The sequence below is a fragment of the Propithecus coquereli genome, unplaced genomic scaffold, assembly GCF_000956105.1.
Source record: "Propithecus coquereli isolate 6110/MARCELLA unplaced genomic scaffold, Pcoq_1.0 Scaffold528, whole genome shotgun sequence".
NCBI classification, from domain to species: Eukaryota; Metazoa; Chordata; class Mammalia; order Primates; family Indriidae; genus Propithecus; species Propithecus coquereli.
In genome coordinates this window covers 370,639-384,226 of record NW_012151152.1, presented here as the reverse complement: position 1 = coordinate 384,226, position 13,588 = coordinate 370,639, and the positions used below count along the sequence as shown (strand labels likewise).

At 51.0% G+C, this 13,588-nt stretch overlaps 1 protein-coding gene across 1 annotated transcript in view; it reads right to left on the bottom strand.

The window, feature by feature from the left end:
• TMCO4 (transmembrane and coiled-coil domains 4) overlaps positions 1-9,911 on the bottom strand; it is a 90,101-nt gene extending 80,190 nt beyond the window's left edge. Inside the window, exons 1-4 of the mRNA XM_012656926.1 lie at positions 9,864-9,911; positions 7,701-7,869; positions 1,289-1,463; positions 522-549 (exon numbers count right to left, since the gene is read on the bottom strand). Of these exons, the coding sequence (XP_012512380.1) occupies positions 522-549; positions 1,289-1,463; positions 7,701-7,861 (364 nt within the window). The 5' untranslated portion in view covers positions 7,862-7,869; positions 9,864-9,911. The remainder of the gene's footprint in view (positions 1-521; positions 550-1,288; positions 1,464-7,700; positions 7,870-9,863) is intronic.
• Between the last annotated feature and the right edge of the window lie 3,677 nt (positions 9,912-13,588).

Sequence of the window (13,588 nt, the reverse complement as noted above, 5' to 3'; positions counted from 1 at the left end):
GGAGGGGGCAGGGGCGAGCCCACTAGGGCCTTAGGAGGGGGCAGGGGCGAGCCCACTAGGGCCTCAAGAGCCACCCCAGAGGGCCTGCCTTTCTCCTGAGTGCAGCACAGGCGATCGGCAGGGAGGTGGTGCGGTCACATGGGCCTTTGAAAAGATCATTCGAGCCGCAGGGTGGTGGCAGGAAGACCAGGGAGCTGACCCCGCTGTCATCCAGGAGGGGTGGCGGTGGCTCGGACCAGGGGGTGGGTGGAGGTGGGGAAAGGGCCAGATTCAAGAGCTACAGAGGAGGTACAACCGCGGGCCCATTGTGGGGGAGCAGAGACACGAGTGCTGAAGGACCCCACAGCCTTGGCACGAACGAAGGTCCCCCCCCCCTCCAGTGATACTGGGCTCTCTGTCCTTCCTTGTGCCAAAAAGGCCATGGGGGACCTGGCCCCAGGTGTCAGCACCTACCACTGGCTTCACTGGCTGGGGGTGAAGACGGACACCCACAATTTACAGAGCTTAGAAAATCGACTTACCATCCTGGAGGGAGAAGGTCAGCAGGTCCTGAGGGGAAAGGCATGGAATCAGTGACAAGGTGATATGCAGTCAGCCTGCGATTTGACAATATTTATCAACTCCTACCATGGAGAACAAGACAGACACAAAGCCTCTGCCCTGGACCCCAGTGGCAAGCCAGATAATAAACCAGTAGCAGATAAGGAAAGAAATACGCCAGAACTCCGGGCAGCGAGATGAAGGAGGGCAGGGGCTGTTTTAAATCGACGCGCTTGCCCCATCGACAGCCTGTGTCGCAGCTTCCGTGTGCCCTAACTGCACACACAGCGGGCGAGTGACATGCTCAAAGGCACATGGCAGAGCTCCTGCTCTGAAAAGAGGCACCGTGCCTTGGGGAAACGTGGGCTCTGGTGTCAGACCGCCGAGGTTCAAGTCCGGGTCTGGCCATTTCTCAGCTGTGTGACCTTGGGTAAATTACTTAACCTCTCTGTGCCTCAGTTTTCTCAACTACTACCTACCTCATAACATTGCTTTGAGAATTACATGAGTTACTTTTTGTAAAGGTACTAGCACATAGTAAACACTACTAGATTAGCATTAAGTAGATACTAAATATTCAATAAGGATAATTCAACATCAGCTCTGATCATCTCATAATGTGATATTATGAGGACATATTTTATCTTTCAACCACTTCGCTCCCCTTAGAAGCAATTTTCAGACGGCCTCCGAAAGACGATGCTTTGTTCCACTGTGCCTGACAGCTGCCACCAGGTATTAGGCGTACCTGAGCGATCACCAGCGGGTTGTCCTTCAAGATGGGGTCCTTCAACAAGATCTGGGCGAACACGTCTGCTCCTTCGCCTCCCTGGCCACCGGCGAAAGCAGTCATGGTCGGCAAGACGGCCTCGGACAGCTGCAGCCACTTCACCAGGCCCCCCACAAACTCCGCGCAGAAGGAGCTGAAAGGCAGACGGGGCTCAGATCCCAGAGCGCCCGGGCACTCGGCCTCACAAGGCCGCTGGGAAGTGCAGGTCAGCGGTGCTCGTGGGTGTGAACAGCCGGCACGTGCACACACACGCACACGCACACACATGGAACGTAGTGACTGTGATCCTAATTTTAGGTGATGTGGATTCTATTAACAGCTTCTTCTCCCACCAAAACTTTGACCAAAGAGGCCGACACACCACAGGGACGAGGGCCACGGGCAGTTATGGCCGTGCTGGGGGCTGAGGAACCAACGGGGGACAAGACTCTGTCTCACGGCGGGTGGAGATGCTCGAGGAACCGAATGGCCGCAGTGCCGTGTGGCGCCCCAGGACAGACGCAGCGCCCAGTCCTAAGCAGCCCAGAGGGGGAGCCCCACGGCCACCCGCGGAGGTGACGGCAGCGATTGGAAAAGGCTTCCCAGAGAAGGCGATTTGCCGCTCTCGGAAATCACCAAGGACGTGCTTTCTGGAGAAAAGCTGGCGGCTGCAGAAGTGGATAGAGTGAGGGAGGGTGCCCTCCCCGCCACGGGCACTGCCACCACGGGGCTCTGTCCCCAGTGGGCATGTGAGCGGATGGGGCCGCCCTAGAGAAGGGCCCTGTGGGCTGAGACACAGACGAGGAGCCCACGGCACATCGGGGACGTGGCAGAGTCCACATCAGACTTCTGACACAGCCACCTCTGGGGCAGGTGTGGGCCGGGGGGCGGGTAGTTGGGGGGACGTGGAGCAGGGGAGTCAATTAGGAGGCGGTTATATCAGTCCAGGGAAGAGGCTGACAGCCAGAGGCCAGGCCTGTCTCCAAAATCAGAGTCCCAGCCTGCCTCGAACCACACTGCCTGGGACTCCAGCCCGGCTTCTGCACTCTATAGGGACTGTGACCAGACCGGGGTGGGCTCAGGCTTCCCAGGAACAAGCACAGCTCCCTAGTGATGGGGGTGACCTCAGGAGCCCCTTCCACCCCCCAAGCCCCACCCTGTACCACACGGGCCACCCATCCTATTCCTTAGTGTGGCCACAAAGTGGAGAGACCTCAGGCCAGGGCCCTTGACGGGAGCAGTGAAGAGCTAGCGTTTGAATCCTGTGGTTGGATTCCCAGGAAGCTGCCTTGAAAGAGGCCTTGGAGAAGGTGAGGGCTCCCCTGGGGATCAAGACTCGTGCGAGGGGAGGGATGAAGCAGGCCTGGGCAGAGGGGGCAGTTGAGCCATGGTGCAGTCTCAAGGGAGGCCTCAGCCCACCCTGCAAGAATGGGTGGGGATGACCCTTCAGAGCTGCCCCAGTGGGTTGAGAGGGCTAGGTCTTCATAGCCCCACATCAGCCAGTCACCGGACGCAGGTTCCCCAGGGCGGGGGCAGAACCTTGGGCAAGGTGGCTCTCTTTAGCTGAGGTGGGTCCCAAAGGGGACAGGCAGCTCAGGGCTGGGCTGGTGGCCCTCCCAGCTGCTGAGGGTGAAAGTCCTTTATTCCTGAGGGGGGATTTGAGGGCACAGCACCTTGGGAAAGTACCTTGACCTCTCTGTGCCTCAGTGTTCCTATCTGCAAAATGGGTTCAAGAGTCCAACTTCATAAAGTTGGTTGACGATTAGACGAGGTGATAACACGTAAAGCACTCAGAGAGGACGTGGCATGTAGTAGATGTTCAACTAAAGTTAGCCATCACTTTTATGTACAGGGTCACAGAGGGAGGCAGCTGGGGACAGGGTTTAGAGTCAAGATCTAGAGTCCAACCACTTGGAAGAGTCCTGACTCTGCTGTGTCCTCACTTCACCTCTCTTAGCTCCATCTTCCTCCGTAGTAATATGTGGACGATAACAGGGCCTGCCTCTAGCTTAGTTGGGCAGATTAAATGACATAGTAACAGTGTCTGGCACCGGTAAACACTTGATAAATGTTAGCTACTGCTATGACAGTGATTATCCTTTAGTCCACTACAATTTACTGGGATTACCCTGGGGTGGTAGGTGGGTGTGCACGAGGGAGAGGAGACGGCTAAGTGAACTGAACATTACTTAGGGGTGAATTTATAAGCAGAAAGGGCGTAGGGCCAAAGGCAGCAGCATGGCCTGACCCTGCTGTCTACAAAGCAAGTCTTGGATGTAGAGAAGTGTCTCGTAACAGAGTGCACGGAGCACAGCTTCTGGTTCAAATTCCAGCTCTGCCACTAGCTGTGTGATCTCAGACAGAAGTTACTTCACCTCTCTGGGCCTCAGTTTCTTTATCTGTAAAACAGCAGAGATGATGAAACCTATTTCATAGGGTAGATGGAAGGATTAACTAAGTTAATATTTGTCACGGGCTTAGAATAATACCTGGCACATATAAAGCACTATATATGTTTCTTTACATGGGCAAATAAATTAACAAATATATATGTAAAGTGCCCATGCAGCAATGTATCAAATAATGAGTAGCATTTTAGATCGGCAGGGCCTTGGTAATTGCTACTAACGTGGCTGGTGGTCTAGTTGACACACATAAAAATCAACAGCAACAGTGACAACAAATAATCACAGAGCAACTGCCTGGCAGGCCCTGTGCCAAGTGTGCTACACACACTGAGTTGTTTAATTCTCACCACAGCCCCACAAGGGAGGTAGGTACTATTTTACCCCCATTCTAGATAAGAAAACCCAGATCTAAAGAGGTTAAGCGACAGCTCCCAGTTCAAACCTACATCTCTGGGACCCCAGAAGCCATGCTTGCTCACCGCAGAGACTGCTCCTCTCCCGCGGTTGCATCCTTGAGCATTCGCCAGGCACTGGCCACTCACGAAACACCCCCTCCATCCTAGCCCGCCTTACAGATGGCGCACCTAGGCTGCTCGTTAAATGTCTTTTCAAGGGTCTCACGGCAGGGAAGGGGCAAAGCCTCACCTGGAATCCAGGCTTTCAGCCTCCTGGTCAGTCCAAAGCTCCTCCCATTCACCAGGGCTTAGCAAACTGCAACTCACAGGCCAAACGTGGCCTGCAGCCCATATTTGCAAATAAAGTTTTATTGGAAGACAGCCACGTGCATTCCTTTACATACTGTCTATGGCTGCTCTGGGGCTACAATAGCAAAGCTGAGTAACTGCGACAGAGACCATCCCGCGTGTGTTCCTAAAATATCTGGCCTTTGGCAGAAGAAGTTTGCCGACCCTGCTCTACCTCATTAATTTCTCCACGTTTAATAAATGGAATTAATTGAAGGGAACAACATCTGTGATGTTTACGGCATGGATAAGAAATATTTTAGAGGCTTGCTTTTATACCCCATGGGGACAAAAACTGCCCGAGTGTTTTCTAAAGATTACTGAAACCAAAAGCATATCTGGGCTTTAGAAAGATTGAGATTTTTTGAAAAATGTGTTTTGTGCCTCAGAAGATGGATCAACCATGTGGAAACAACTGACATACTGAATTGGAAACATTCAAGAAAGAACGTCCCAAGGCAAATGTTTATGGCCAGGCAACAGCTGCCTGTGTTTGGAACAACACTTAGACGTCACAGGGCTATGGGGACACGGGACAATAACTCGCTGCCCCGTGTGCCCTCCTAGGTGGCGCCTACTACAGCCCTGGCACACAGTACAGGCTGATAAATACTCGTTTATGGAAACAAAGTACACGAAGCTCTTCCTTGGCTATGTGCTGGTTTATCGGGTGGGGGTTCTGTTATTAATAATAATAACAGCCACCACTTATTTGGCAGTAACTCTGTGCCAGCCTCTGCAGGGGCCATCAACGCATGCCCTCCTTACAGCCACCCTCTCTGATGGTGCTGCCAACAATGTTGGCCATTTCTCTGAAGCCGTAATTCCCCAGCAGAACCCACTTCCACAATGGAGACTGAAGATGGTGAGTGCCTTTATTTGTTACCGGGCACGTGACAGGACCTAGCCAATGACATAAAAGGAAGGCTTCTGGGTATATTTGGGGAAAGATCTCTCCCCTGATGAGAGACTTGAGAATTCTTGCTCCCCTCCTTCCTGACTTGGGCCTTGTCCTGAGAGGGTGTGATGCATGGAGCTGCAGCAGCTATTTTGTGATCAGGAGGGAGAAGAACAATAGAATTGTTGAGAAGCCAACCCAAAGGCCTTTTGAGGCAATGAATCAATCCTTGAACTACCTACCTTTGGATCTTTTGTTAAGTGAAAAAAATAAATCTCCTGTTGTCTAAATCTCTTTTAGTACCATGTTCATTACTTGCAGCCCCAAACACCCTGCCTAGTAGGAGTAAGGTCAATATTATCCTCAGATTCCAGAGGAGGAAACTGGGTAAAGAAAATAAGTCACAGAGTTAAGCAAGCAACTACTGCTATTTTTTGAGAGCCTACTACGTGCTTTACCTACATCAGCTCATTTGATTCTTGTAATCACCCCGGGTATTGTTAGCCCCACTCTACAGAGGAAGAGACTGATGCTTACTTAGGGAAGTTAAATAGCCTGCCTAAGGGCACATGCAACTGGAAAGTGGCAGAACTAGGATCTGAACCCAGATCTGAAGCCAACGCCTACAGAATGTCTCCTTGTTAACAAAGCCAGCATTTACCCACCTCTTCTTTTCATCAGTCTTTACCAAGTGTCTCTGCTGCACTGAGCTGTGTGCGAGGCACTGGGGACTCAGAGGTCAACAAGGTGGCTTCTGCCCCCAGGAGCTCAAACTGGAGGAGTGATGGGAATGGAAGGGTTCCAGTGCAGTGTGGCGGGCGCAGTGATGGGTCACTGAGCATACAGGTGGAGTGACACCCTGGTCTGGGAACAGGCTAGGGGAGGCTTCCTGGAGGTGGCCCCCATGGAGTTGAAAATGCTCAAGTATTCAGACGAGTGGATTGACAAAGGAAAAACAAAAATAAGGCTGGGCACCGTGGCTCACGGCTGTAATCCTAGCACTTCTGGGAGGCTGAGGGAGGAGGATTGCCTGAGGCCAGGAGTTCGAGTCCAGCCTGAGCAAAAGCAAGACCCTGTCTCTACAAAAAATAAAAAAATTAGCTGGGCATGGTGGTGTGCGCCTGTAGTCCCAGCTAATCAGGAGGCTGAGGCAGGATGATTGCTTGAGGCCAGGAGTTTGAGTTTGAAGTGAGCTATGATGACTCCACTGCACTCCAGCCCCGGTGACACAGTGACACTCTGTATCAGAAAACAAAACAAAACCAAAACCAAAACTAAAAACCCCAAACAGCTAAGACCCAAGGCATGAGGGAAGTTTACTCAACGGGGACCAGTGAGCAGAAAGGGGGGAAGGGGAGTGTTTTAAAAACATTGCAGATGCAAGAACGTCTCATCATCTCCTGCCCTCCGACCTGTGTTCCCTGTAACGGTATCTCTGTCCTATGCTCTTCTCTCTACCCGAACCTTTGGAGCCACACAGCGTCTGCCTCTGCCTCACCCTCGACATTCAACCTGTTCCCAAGAAAACTCCATTCTCCCTGAGCAGAGTCTGTTCCAGGTGTGCCCTCCCTGCAGCCCTCGGTCACTGTCCTGGTTCCCCTGGTTGACCCCATCAGCCTCCTACTGGCCTCCTCCTGCCTCCAAGCTCTCCCCATAGAATCCTTGAAGGCCAAAGCCCATAGTGTTAACGATTCTGCTATTCTGATTCCAAATATGTAATTTTAAAAAACACACAGTAGATATCGGCAATGACAGGCATTAGGTATAACACTGTTATTAAACCTGTAACATCCTTTTGCTCCCACTGCACCCTGTTTAAACCTGTCATGGCACTCACTCACTCCCCTGCACCTGGCACTCACTCACCTGTAGCTGTTGGCTGCCATAATCAGACACCTGGGTGCCCACACCTACACACAAGCATCTGAAAGGCAGGAGCCAGGCCTTGCTCTGTTTCTTCCACAGGGCTACTATACCCAGCACATAGTAGGTGCTCAACAAATCCATGTTGCATGAATGAATAAACATCTTATCTCCCTCCTAGACTACGTCACACTTGAGGGGAGGGATGGCGTCTGTCTCATTCCCATTCACCCTTCATGTACTTCAAATTGTTCCTGACACACAGTAGGCGCTCAAAATACGCCTGACAGAGGTAGAAATGAATGAGTAACTGAATGAGGGGATGTCTTATGCCCTACCAGACTGAGAATTCCTTAAAGGCGAGGACAGTGATCTGCTCCTCTTCGTACTGTGCCGCAGTCCCTGGCAGGCTGCTTGCCTGTCCCTAATCGTCTCCCTGAAGAAGCATGGCCTTCCCTCTGCGAGACAAAAGAACTCACCTGTGCTCGGGTTCCGGAAACAGCTGGGACAGGGAGATGCCACAGAGGGCGGCATAGGCGAAGCGGTTGGCCTCCGTCAGCTCCCGGCCCACGGGTGGGTGTGGCTCCTCCTCCGAAGCTGGCTTGGCCACCTGAGGCCGCTGAGCCTGCCGTGTGGCCATTCCCAGCCCTGCGGGAAAAATCCCAGTGAGAATCTTTTCCGGGGTAGGCAAAGGTTACTTGAATGGGACACAAAAATGATAAACTATAAAAGATGAATGAGGCTTCGCTGAAATGAAGAACTTCTCCTCATCGCTTTCAAGAGAGTGAAAACACAGCACAGAGTGGGGTGCGGGGAGGGTTTTCGATGCGTGCATCAACAAAGGATCTGTACCGCGGCACATAAGCAACTCTTACAAACCAGTACGAAAAAGAAATGAAGCAAATGTTACAATGGGCAAAAGACTTGAATAGATTCTTCATAAAATACATCCCAATGGCCAACGAGTTTTTGAAAAGGTGTTCCACATCATTAGTCATCAGAGAAACGGAAGTTTAAACCCCGAGGAGATGCTACCGCTTGCCTACCAGAATGGGTAAAACCAAGAAGACCGACAGTACCAAGTGCTGGCGGGGGTGAGGAGCAAACGGAACTTTCACACGCTGCTGGCGGGAGTGTAAATCGGTACAACCATTTGGAAAGTAGTTTGACAGCATCTGATAAAGCTGACCATATGTCTTCCCCGGGCCCCAGCAGGTCCACTCCTGAGCCACGAGGGCTGTGTACGCAGAGACGCGTCCATGAATGCTCGCAGCAGGGCATTCGCAATAGTCCCAGACTGGAACAACCCACACGCCCGTCATGGTAGACTGGACACGCTGCGTCCTGTTCATACCGTGAAACATCACCCAGCAATGAAGAAAGAACGAACTACGGCTAACCACAACATGAACGAGTCTCACAGACAGAATGACACGTGGGAAGCTATTCGCGAGAGAGTACAGGCTGTGAGGTTCCCTTTATGTGGAATGGAAGAGCAGGTAACCCCAATGGATGGTAACAGAAGTCAGAAGAGAGGTTACCTGTGGGAGGGAGTATTGGATCCACAGGGACACTGAGGGGCTTCTGGGACACCTACCTTGACCCGGGTGGTGGTTATACGAGTGTAATGTATTTAAAAATCCACTGTGCACTGTGTGTGTGCTATACTCAATGGAAGGAAGGAAGGACGGAGGAGGGGAGGGAGGGAAGTCTCCTCCTTTGTCCTCCCTCTCTCTCCTCCTTCCCTCCATTCTTTCTTTCCCTCCCAGGGGGGAGTGATAGAGGGGGGTGAAGAGAAGCGGGGAGGAGAGGACAGCGAAGACAGGCCAAGCCAGGCATGGGGGTGGGGGGCAGGAACGGCCCTGGGAGTGGCCAGAAGGGGTAGAGGGAAGGAAGCCAGCCTCGACTACAGGGCACCAAGGACATGAACACAGGCTCAGGCCCACAAAGACCCGGGCTTGAAAACAAGCACTGCTGCCCAGTAGATATGGGACCCTGGGCAACTTCAGTTTTCCACACTTAGATTTCTTCCCCTGCAAGTGGGACCCCGTGGCACCTACCTGGAAGAGCTGTGCAAGATGTGAACAACACAGCCCACGTGGGTTAGCATTTGTAAAGCGCCTAGAATGGAGCCCGTGAGGCTTATGCTATATAAATGTTTGTTAAAGAGACAAGTATATAAATAACCCACAAGCAAATAAGTAAATGCTTAGCATGGTGCCCGGCACACAGCAAAGGTGTAATAAACGACCACAGGGCCTAACATTACTGAGTTACTACGAATGCCGCGCACTGGGGCTGTAATTTTAACATGTGTCACCTTAGCCAACTCTGTGAGGCAGGTAGGACCATAATGGCCAGTCTGCAAATTAGGAAACAGGCTCAGAGAAGTAACTGCGCCCAGGTCACAGGGCCAGTAAATGGCAGACTGACCAAGCCCAAAGACAGAGCTCTTGGCCACCACCTCTGTTTTAAATACTAGTCATACTGCCAAGAGTTTTCTAGTCTAATAACCACACTCCACGCTGCTCTTGATCTATAAGTTTGTTCCCATCTAGCTGAGCCACAAAAACTTTTGTTCTCAACATATTACTTCTATATAAGAGTTACTTAAAAGTCTGTCCACAGTAATAATTCATTACCTTTTAAAACAACCCTGAAGGCTGGGTGCGGTGGCTCACGCCTGTAATCCCAGCACTCCGGGAGGCAGGAGGATTGCTTGAGGCCAGGAGTTCAAGACCAGCCTGAACAAGAGTGAGATCCCGTCCCTACCAAAAAAAAAAAAAAAATAGAAAAATTAGCTGGGAGTGGTAGTGTACAACCTATAGTCCCAGATACTCGGGAGGCTGAGGCAGGAGGATCGCTTGAGCCCAGGAGTTTGAGGTTGCAATGAGTTACGATGACACCACTGCACTCTAGCCCATGTGGCAGAGTGAGACTCTATCTCAAAAAGAAAAAAAAAAACCAAAAAACAAAAAACCCTAAAGTAGTTAAAAGCAACAAATCAATACTTTCACAGCATGTAACAGTTTGCGAAGCACTTTCCAATCCATTTAGTTCTCATAACTACCATGTAAAGTTAAGTAGAACATGAACCATATGATTCCCTCTTACAACCGGGGAACGGGCTCAGAGGGGCAAAGTGATTTTTCCCAAAGTCACACAGTAAATGATAAGATCCAAGCCAACTTTTGACTCCAAACCTTGAAGTCCTTCCTCTACATGGGCACAGAGATCTTTTTTCCCTTGTTTCAGATGGAGAAACTGAGGCCCAGAGAAGTCAAGACCTTGCCCAAAGTCACCCAGCAAGACCAGCCTCAATGGTTGCTCCAGGAACCCGAGTTTGAGATTCACGGCAGATTTCCCTGGCTCAGAGGGTCAGCCCCAGCCTGCGGGGGTGGAGAGACGAGGACGGCGCAAACCACAAACTGAGGGCAGCGCCAGCCATGTCGTCAGCGGGCTCAGCAATTTCCACTGCATTTAACCGATTGCATGCGCCATATGGAGGCCATGGTAATTGCACCTATTACTCAGAGGAGCCCAGGGTGCTATTTCATGGGGCTGGTATCTGGGGAGCCCCACGTCAGTTCTTAGCTCAAGAATAAACAGAGAAACGTGAGCTGGCCTGTTTCTAACCACAGGGATGAGGGGGAGGTGCTTAGTGTCCAAAAAAACCTCAGCTCTGGCCAAATTCATTCATTTGTTCAACACAATACACTCTTGGTTCCTTACAATGCATTCCCTACATAGTGGCCCTAGTGGCCTTTGGTCACATATAAGCCTGCATAAAAGCCTCCAAAGGCTTCCCATCGCACCAGGAAAAAATCCCAATCCCCATGTGATGGCCGACAAAGTCCCGCGTGACGGGCCCCCGCCTGCTGCTGACCTCCACCTCACGCCCCCGCCCTCTTGCTCACTACGCTACAGCCACACTGGCTGTCTTCCTGCCCCCCGCCTCCAGGCCTCCGCACCTGCCATTCCCCCTGTCTGGAACACTCTTCCCAGACCCTCACTTCATTCTGGCCTTGGCCTGGGTGTCACCTCCTCTGAGAGGCCTTCCTGGACCACCCAGGCTAAAGTACCTCTGCTCTTCCATCTCAGCACTCTGTTCTATTTTTATAATACTTATCCCTATCCAAAATAATGGAGTTTTTTAACTTATTTTTTCACCTGTGTATACAGGTAGAATGTAAGCTTCCCGAGGTGGGCCCCTGCTTGTTTTTCACTGCTGCACCCCAGCTCTGAGCGCAGGCCCGGCAGTACCATAGACATCAACCAACGCTCGCTGGATGAAGAAGGGTGTGAGATGCGGAATGCTCTGTTCTGGACCTCGGGGCAGATCAGGGGACAAAACTGACAAATGCCCTGCTCTCAAGGGGCACACATTCTGGTGGGAGACAGGCAACAATACGCCGAAACATAATGATAAAATGATTTGGGTACGTGGGTCAAGGTTGCAGAGCTACGAAGTGGTGGAACCAAGAGTCACACTCAGGAGGTCTGGCTGCAGCATCTACGCCCTTAGCAGCCCACTGAATCAATAAGCAGTGGACGGGGGCAAGGGCGATTAGGGTGAGGGGGACATGAAGTGATGGAGGGGGAGGGCTGACTACTATGTGGATGAAAAGTGTCATTCCAGCGGAGGCTTGCAGGGAGTCACAGGATGGGTGGCGGAGGGCGTCCCAGCAGAGGAAACAGGACGGTGGTAGAGACAGACAAGTAGACAGATGACAAACCTGCAGGATAAACATTGTGAAGGGGAAACACAGGAGACAGAGGGACACCAAGAGGGGACCCAGCACTGGAGAAGGTGACAGTTAAGCTGAGCCCTGAAGAACAAACAGGAGTGAATCAGACAGGGGTGAGGTGGGTAGGAAGGGCATGTCCTGGGCAGAGGGGACAGCACGTGTCAAGACCCAGAGGTGGAAGAGAGACAATGCCTCTGAAGAACTAAGAAGACGTTTGGTGTAGCCGGGGCTTGGATGATGGGAGCGCTGAGGGGTGTGAGGGAAGAAATGAGGTTGCAGTGGAAGCTGCCAGGGATACACCATGCAAAGCCAAGTCCGTCCAGCTAAGGAGTTTGGACTTCATTGCACAGGCGACGCCCACGCGGGAAGCCGAGTGAGGTATAAGGGACCTCACGGTACTATATTTGCAACTTCCTGTGAGTTTATAATTATTTTTTTAAAATAGAAAGTAAAAAAACCTTGTAATTCTATTATTTCTATAGAATTTTAAAGACCTTTTCTTAAGGCCTAAGTAAGCTGTAAATAAATATTTCCCTTTTAACTAGTTAATCTAATCAACATGCATCAGCACCTACTCCAGTGGTGACTAAGACAGACATACAAAGACCCCTATCCGGGAAGTTACATGGACAATAAATATGTAAACTCAGAAGTAAGATGATTTTAAATAATGGTAAGGGCATCTAAAGAAAATGAAACCCTAAATAACACCCAGATTTCCAGAAACAACTGTGGGCCTCCCCTCTAAGTCTGCAGACAGGCTGTGCAGGTTTTAGATCATTCTTCAGAGAAATATGCAAATTGCCCTGGGGAAGCAAACCAGAAAAACCAGTCTGTGGGTCCCCAGAATATGGGATCTGGAGCCTACAGGACAAGCAGCTGGTCAGGTCCCAGGCTGGGCGAGCCTTGCAGTGCACTCTATGGGCAGACTTGCAGAGCACTCTGGCTCCTCTGGGCCTTTGCCCCTGCAGGTTCCTCTCCTTGGGGTGCCTATCTCAGCAGGTGGCAGGTGGCTATGAGTACTGAGCCCTGGCAATTCACACGGATCATCTCGTTTAATGTCCTTGTCCTAACTCTCTGTACTCTGAGCTCTGGTTACTGCACCCAGCCCCTTGGCAGGCACTGTATCTCCTCCACATCTGTATCCTGCTGCCCAACCAGGTACCTGCCACAGAGCAGGTGCTCAGAAAATAAGCGGGTGTCAGTTACATGAAGGAAGGAATGAACTAGTTTTTAGGCTTAAGCAAGAACTAGATTTTCCTGTTTCTCTCCCTAAAGGCACTCCTGTTCTCATGCTCCTGGTGAAGGGAGAAGGAATTACCTAAGGATGTCCCTGGACTCAAAACCAGGGTTCCCCAAACTTCGAATAATTTGAACTTCATCCTTACAGCCATTGTCAATGATGGGAAAAGGAACATTACTTTTCACCTCTCTAAGCCTCAGTAGGGTTTTTAGTAACGTCTTTCCTCTGGATGTCACCCTCCTCCGGCGCATGAGAATGCACCTATACTGTGCCTAAAAATTAGGATACTCAAACTGTGAGTCCAATCATTTAAAAAAGATGTAGAGAAGAAATATGACTGGAATAACATCCTCCAAAATTATCTCTGAAAGGTGAG